This window comes from Mustelus asterias, chromosome 8, assembly GCF_964213995.1.
Source record: "Mustelus asterias chromosome 8, sMusAst1.hap1.1, whole genome shotgun sequence".
Taxonomy (NCBI): domain Eukaryota; kingdom Metazoa; phylum Chordata; class Chondrichthyes; order Carcharhiniformes; family Triakidae; genus Mustelus; species Mustelus asterias.
Genome location: NC_135808.1, coordinates 5228434 through 5236534, shown reverse-complemented (window position 1 = coordinate 5236534; position 8101 = coordinate 5228434). Strand labels below are relative to the sequence as shown.

Below are 8101 nucleotides of genomic sequence, written 5' to 3'. Positions count from 1 at the left end.
GATTTGTTTTATTATTTTATCTTCTATCTGGTTCCCTCTGTTTCTTTCCTCGGTTACTATTTAATTCTCACCGGTGTTCTGTCTCACTCCAATGCCTCTCCCATGCCTCTCATTATCTTTGAGTTTCCACCTGGAATCTGTGATCCCTGTTTATGGACACTGATTTTCTCGATTGTTTAATTTTACAGGAATCTCTGGAAAATTTGACAAAAGTTTCTTCAACTGCTCTGATTAAACAAAGTCGTCAAGAAGACATTGTCAGGAGACATTTGGACCATCCACACTAGATTTGGTCCATTGTGTCTGTGATATTTCAGAGACAGTCTATAATTGTTGGGCCGGTTTTATTGGGGAGTTCTTTCCTGCAGTACTGAGATTATAAGAAGTCTCACAACACCAGGTTAATGTCCAACAGGTTTATTTGGTAGCACAAGCTTCCAGAGTCTCACTCCTTCTTCAGGTGAGTGAGGAGTTGTGTTCACAAGCAGTGCATATACAAACTCAATTTACAAGATAATGTAAATTATCACAAACTCAATTTACAAGATAATGGTTGGAATGCGAGTCTTTGCAGGTAATCAAATCTTAAAGGTACAGACAATGTGAGTGGAGAGAGGACCAAGCACAGGCATAAGAGGTATGTATCGTCTCCAGCCAGGACTGTTAGTGAGATTTTGCAAGCCCAGGCAAGTCGTGGGGGTTACAGATAGTGTGACATGAACCCAAGATCCCACTTGAGGCTGTCCTCATGCTTGCAGAACTTGGCTATCAGTTTCTGCTCAGCAATTCATGCACAGGTTCGAACAAGACCTCTTCACCGTACAGGACCTTCAACAGAGACTATACACTAGATACATCGATGACATTTTCTTTCTTAGGACTCATGGTGAACAATCACTGAAACAACTATGATGACATCAACAAGTTCCATCCCACCATCAGATTCACCATGGACTACTCTCCGGAATTCTTGGCACATGCATCTCCATCAAGGACGGTCACCTCAGCACTTCAATGTACTGCAAGCCCACGGATAACCTCACGATGCTCCACTTCTCCAGCTTCCACCCTAAACAGGTTAATGAAGCCATCCCCTATGAACAAGCCTTGCGTATACACAGGATTTGCTCAGATGAGGAGGATCGCAACAGACACCTACAGGCGCTGAAAGACGCCCTCATAAGTACAGGATATGGCGCTCGACTCATCGATTGACAGTTCCGATGCACCACAGCGAAAAACCGCACCGACCTCCTCAGAAGACAAACACGGACACGGCGGATAGAGTACCCTTCGTCGTCCAGTACTTCCCTGGAGCGGAGAAGATACGACATCTTCTCCGCAGCCTTCAAATGTCATCGATGAAGATGAACATCTCACCAAGGCCACCCGCACACCCCCACTTCTTGCCTTCAAACAACTGCACAACCTCAAACAGACCATTGTCTGCAGCAAACTATCCAGCCTTCAGGAGAACAGTAACCACGACACCACACAACCCTGTCACAGCAACCTCTGCAAGGCGTGCTGGATCATCGACACGGATGCCATCATCTCATGTGAGAACACCATCCACCAGGTACACGGTACATACCCTTGGACTCGGCCAACGTTGTCTACCTGATATGCTGCAGGAAAGGATGTCCTGAGGCATGGTACATTGGGGAGACCATGCAGACGCTATGACAACGGATTAATGAACACCGCTCGACAATCACCAGGCAGGAGCATTCTCTTCCTGTCGGGGAACACTTCAGCAGTCACGGGCATTCAACCTCTGATCTTCGGGTAAGCGTTCTCCAAGGTGCCCTTCACAACACACGACAATGCAGAATCACTGAGCATAAACTGATAGCCACGTTCCGCACACATGAGGACAGCCTCAACCGGGATCTTGGGTTAATGTCACACTATCTGTAACCCCCACGACTTACCTGGCTTACAAAATCTCACTAACTGTCCTGGCTGGAGACAATACACACTTCTTTAACCTGTGCTTGGTCCTCTCTCCACTCACATTGTCTGTACCTTCAAGATTTGATTACCTGTAAAGACTCGCATTCCAACCATTATCTTGTAAATTGAGTTTGTGTCTGTATATGCACTGCTTGTGAACACAACTCCTCGCTCATCTGAAGAAGGAGCGAGACTCCGAAAGCTTGTGCTATCAAATGAACCTGTTGGACTTTAACGTGGTGTTGTGAGACTTCTTACTGTACTTACCCCAGTCCAATGCCAGCATCTCCACATCATGGGTATTGAGATTGTCATGATGTGGAGATGCCGGCGTTGGACTGGGGTAAGCACAGTAAGAAGTCTCACAACACCAGGTTAAAGTCCAACAGGTTTATTTGGTAGCAAATACCATAAGCTTTCGGAGCTTGCTGCTCCTTCGTCAGATGGAGTGGTCTCTGTTCTCCAACAGTGCACAGACACAGAAATCAAGTTATAGAATACTAATTAGAATGCAAATCTCTACAGCCAGCCAGGTCTTAAAAGGTACAGATAATGTGGTTGGAGGGAACATTAAACACAGGTTAAAGAGATGTGTATTGTCTCCAGACAGAACAGCTGGTGAGATTATGCAAGACCAGGGGCGAGCTGTGGGGGTTACTGATAATGTGACATAAATCCAACATCCCGGTTTAGGCCGTCCTCATGTGTGCGGACCTTGGCTATCAGTTTCTGCTCAGCGACTCTGCGCTGTCGTGTGTCGTGAAGGCCGCCTTGGAGAACGCTTACCTGAAGATCCAAGGCTGAATGCCCGTGACTGCTGCAGTGCTCCCCCACAGGAAGAGAACAGTCTTGCCTGGTGATTGTCGAGCGGTGTTCATTCATCCGTTGTCGTAGCGTCTGCATGGTTTCCCCAATATACCATGCCTCAAACAATGTACCATGCCGCACACATGAGGACGGCCTAAACCGGGATGTTGGATTTATGTCACATTATCAGTAACCCCCACAGCTTGCCCCTGGTCTTGCATAATCTCACCAGCTGTTCTGTCTGGAGACAATACACATCTCTTTAACCTGTGTTTAATGTTCCCTCCAACCACATTATCTGTACCTTTTAAGACCTGGCTGGCTGTAGAGATTTGCATTCTAATTAGTATTCTGTAACTTGATTTGTGTGTCTGTGCACTGTTGGAGAACAGAGACCACTCCATCTGACGAAGGAGCAGCAAGCTCCGAAAGCTTATGGTATTTGCTACCAAATAAACCTGTTGGACTTTAACCTGGTGTTGTGAGACTTCTTACTGTATTGAGATTGTGTCAGCAGGTGGCAGCGGTGCACTGTGTAACAATGATGCTGTTCATTCTCTGCAAGGACAATCGCCCCAGGTATCAGCCCAGAACCTTCCTGTCAGTCACCCAAAGGGAATTATCTCCTTCCTTCACGAGGAGATCAAAACTATACAAGTATTTCAGGTGTAGTGTCAGTGAGGTTCTCTACATTTGCTGAAACATTTCACATTTTATTCAGCAGAAACAGCGACAAACCAGGAGTGCAGCAGACCTTCGCAAAGCAGAATTTTGATACCAAGATTCAGAGCGATCCGATGCAGTTGCTGAGTTCTCCAATCACTTGTTTTCTACATCACTGTCCTTGAATCGTTCTGTTGGAGCAAAAGTGGCCAGAGGTCAATCAGATTGGTTTTGAAGCACAATTCAGAATCACCTAAATATTTCAACATTTATCGATCCTTACATATAATAGGGAACCCTGATGAGTACACGTTTGTCATATCATTGTGTATATTAACCTGACAGTTTATAGCTGATCTTCTTCAATGACAACCACCAATTACATAATCAACTCAGGAGGTTGAATTAAGTCATTCTGAAAATGTGGATTTAATGCGATCCAAATATAAGAATATGTAACAATCACAGTCTGGTCCAGCACAGAAGGAGATCATTCGGCCCATCATATCTGTGACCCTTCAAAGACAGTCAATAATTCTTGGGCCGTTTTTTCCTGGGGATTGTTTTGTTGAACATTGAGATTCTGTCAGCAGCTGGCAGCGATGCACTTTGTTACAATGAAAGATTTTGCGTTCATCCTTAAGATTTCCGTTACACAGGAAAATGTCCAGGTACCGGAAACTTAGAGTCATGACTGTGGACTGACCTGAGATGTTCCACAAAGCCATCACTCAATCTGTATATTGTCTCCCCAGTGTCGGCGAGGACAAATTTAATAGTTAGTAAGCAAATGTACACTTGTTCACTGTGGAGGTTAAATGCCAACTCTCTGACACTTTGTTAACCTTGCCTACACTAGGACCACACACCAGCAAACCTGACCTCATCCCTTCTACAGAAATTCTTTCTACAGCCTTATTGTTTCACAACTCAGAACAAACTGCCTTGATCTTCTCCCCAAAATCCACAAACAGGAATGCCCTGGTAGACCCTCTGTTTCAGGTAGCTTCTGTCCCTCTGAACACATTTCTTTCTCTCTCCACTTCGGTTTTTCTCCCTTTGTCCATGTTCTCACTCCGACATCTCCCACTCTGCCAAAAGCCTCCATGATTTCCGGAGTCTAAAGATCTCCTCTTCCTCATGGAAGTCCAAGCCCTCGACAATTGCATTCCCCAACAGAACAGTCTGAGATCTCTTCAGTTCCTCTTTGAACCAAGGCCGATCCAATCCCCATCCAGCATCCTCCGCCTGAACTTGTTTTCACACTGAACAACCTTTCTGTTACCTCCACTCACCTCTTTCAGATTGAAGGCGTTGATTTGGGTGACCTGGATGGATTCTAGACATAATTGATTTTGTGGGTTATTTGGAACGTTCTTTTTTCCAGTCTAATCTGGTCCCCCCTCTCACCTTTTTGACCAATATATTGATGAAAGTCTCAGTGCTACTCCCACTCTGTCATGAACTGGTCATTTCCATTGACTCTGCTTCCAACATTGAACCGTCTACCACCTTGATCAGATTTAAGTATGACTTGCCTTCAGCTTCACCCTTTCTAGACATGGGCGACATTCAACATTTACTTAAAAATCCACTGACTCTCACAGCAACACTCACTAAATTCCATCAAACTCTCCTTCCTGTAAGGATTCTATTCCATTCTCCAGTTTCTCCTTCTCCATTACATCTCTTCAGAGGGTACAACTTCCCATATTGGTCCTGTCTTCCATTCTCCATAATCAAGGATTCCTCCAGTGTGGCTGTCAGGATCCTCGAGTGTGTCTGATCTATTTTAATTCTGCTCTCACACTCGCCCCTCACTCCCAGAACCACAAATGTGTTCACCTTGTCCTCAGCTTCCACCCGCCCTACCTCCACATTGAACGGATCATCTTCCACCATTTCCCACATCTCCAGTGTGGTGTCAGCACCGTATATGTCTCATCTATTTCATTTATTTCTGCTCTCACCCTTTCCCCTCCCTCTCAGAAGGGAAAATAACGGAATCAAACAATCACAGAGCATTCTGAAATGGTTCCAGGAGAATTCAATGCTTATTCAAAAGAATGGTGTAAAGAACAATCAGAAAGCGGAATATTCAGCTGTGTTCAAATTCAGAGGGGGTCGTTCTATTCTATGGCTGCCCAAAAATAGTGCGTAGTCAAATCTATGCTTAAATCTTGAAATGTGTTATTACCGTGGCATCCTTTCAGCTATTAACTGCAAATTTGAAAAAAAAATTTTAAGTCACCATTCTCTGCAGGAATCGTCAAAAACCGATCAGCAGCATATGGACGAGCACATATGAGTCTATGTGAATTAAATTTTCTGATCTAATCCCTGAGCACTCGCTGAAGTTGCTCAAAAGCAAAATAACATCGAAACTGCAAGCGGTTTGAATCAGGAAGTGCTGCGCGTGAACATGGCTTCCAGACAACAGGTCCAGGATTTGACCGAGGAGACAATTTGTCCCATTTGCCTCGATTTCTTCACCCATCCTGTTATATTGGATTGTGGCCACAATTTCTGCCGCTCCTGTATCACCCAGTGTTGGGAAAAGAAGGAGATAAACTCCTGCCCGGAATGTAGAGAGGAGCTTCCGGAAAGAAACCTCAGGATAAATCGGGCCTTAGCGAATCTGGCCGAGAAAACTCGACAATTACAGCTAAATCCGAAACGGAAGGAAAGGAAACTTCACTGTGAGGAACATCAGGAAGAACTGAAGCTGTTTTGTGAAACTGACAAGAAATTGATCTGTCTGATTTGTAGAGATTCGCGGGAACACAGAGAGCACCGCTTCCTGCCCATTAAAGAAGCTGTTGAAATGTACAAGGTAAATTGAAAATTATTTTATAAGCAGACAGTTTATCACATTTTAATGGTCTAACAATTTCATTTTGTGATTTTCTCCCAATGCCATGATTAGCTGAAATCTCCCTTAGTTTCTCTCACAGAGAAGAAATCGGCGGTTCTGGAAATGGAACAGAAACAGAATAGGAAGATTTCTGAACTTAGGGTAAGGTCTCCCTATGCTGATTTTCTGGGATCTCGGTTAGTTTTGTTCCCTTTATCGCGGACATTAATTATGTTTCACATTTCATTGGGTAGGAACAGTCGAGCAGTCTGCAGACCCACATCACATCCGAGTTCACTAAAATGCACCAGATTCTCACTGAGAAAGAGCAGCGTTTACTCAGAGGTCTCAGGGAAGAAGAGGGGAGGATTCTGGAACCAATGGAGAGAAACCTTCGAGAGATTCAGGAGAATTTAAATTCTATTGAGGAGAAACTCTCAAAGTTGCAGAAACAGATGGAGCAAAAAGACGAACTCACATTTCTGAAGGTGAGGGAATATATTCCGGCTCAGTTCAGGGAAACCTCACGCAGTCACTTAATAACTGATGATAACTGTGAAATTAATATAGAATTTACTGAAAAACTGAAACAGAATTAAACTGAACTTGTATCCCTTCCGAACAGTCCTGCTGTTGTCTCTGAACTAACGGTTCCCACACTACCTGCAGAATTCCGAAGTCAAAATAAATTCTCCTGATCTAGGTATTTGTTTGTGATTATTTCCGTGTTTTCCAAGTTTAATTTTCTCCTGGGACTCCCATTGTAATCCCGTTCCAGTTCCATGTTGTGAGTGTGTGGGCGTGTCTGGTACAGTAGGTGAGAGGAGCATAGGAGGACTAACGGGTTGATTCATAGAATCATAGAAACCCTAGGAAGCTTGCAGGAACATAAATAGGTATGTGAAGAGAAAAAGCTCGGTGAAGGCGAATGTAGCTCCTTTACAGTCAGAAACCGGGGAATTTATAAGGGAGTAAAGAAATGGCTGACCAACTAAATATATACTTTGGTTCTGTCTTCACAAAGGAGGACAGAATGCTGGGGCACACAGGGTTTCGTAAGAAGGAAATCAATATAAGTAGAGAAATGGTGTTGGTCAAACTGATGGGATTGAAGGATAAATCTCCAGGGCCTGATAATTAAGATCCCAGAGCACTTTCAGAAATGAGTCTCGAAATAATGGATCCATTGGTGACCATCATCGAAGATTCTATGGACTCTGGAACAGTTCCTACAGAATGGAATGTGGCTAATGTAACCCCACTATTTAAAAAAGGAGATAGTGAGAAAACTGACTATTATAGATCAGTCATCCTGACATTGATAGTGGCAAAATTGCTAGAGTCCAGTGAAAATGTTTTTCCTCATTTCCCCTCTGAACTTCTTGGTCCTTACCTTAACTCTATGCCCCCGAGTCATGTATCCCTCCACCAAGAGAAAATGTTTCTTTCCCTGTCTACTCTATTTATACCCCTCATAATTTTATCCATCTCCAACATGTTACCCCTCAGTCCCCTCAGCTCCAAGGAAAACAAGCCCAGTCTATCTACTCTCTTCTGAAGTCAAAACTCTCTAGCTCAGGCAGCATCCTGGTAAATCTCCTCTGCAACCGTTCCAGTGCTATCAAATCCCTCCTATTATGGGATTCCAGAGCTGCACACCATAATGTAGCTGTGACCGAACAGTCATAGTCACACTCTAAGGATGCACATTGAAACTTTTAGGACTTAGATGAGAAACATCTTCACCCAGAGAGTGGTAAGTCTGTGGAATTCACTACCACAGAAAACAGTTGAGGCAAAAGCATTGTATGTTTTCAAGAA

The 8101-nt window shown here is 44.0% G+C and overlaps 1 protein-coding gene across 1 annotated transcript in view; it reads left to right on the top strand.

The window, feature by feature from the left end:
- Positions 1 to 5848: 5848 nt before the first annotated feature.
- Positions 5849 to 8101, top strand: part of LOC144497633 (uncharacterized) — a 130032-nt gene continuing 127779 nt past the window's right edge. The window contains 3 exon segments of the mRNA XM_078219075.1: positions 5849 to 6259; positions 6353 to 6442; positions 6535 to 6768. Coding sequence (XP_078075201.1) covers positions 5849 to 6259; positions 6353 to 6442; positions 6535 to 6768 — 735 coding nt within the window.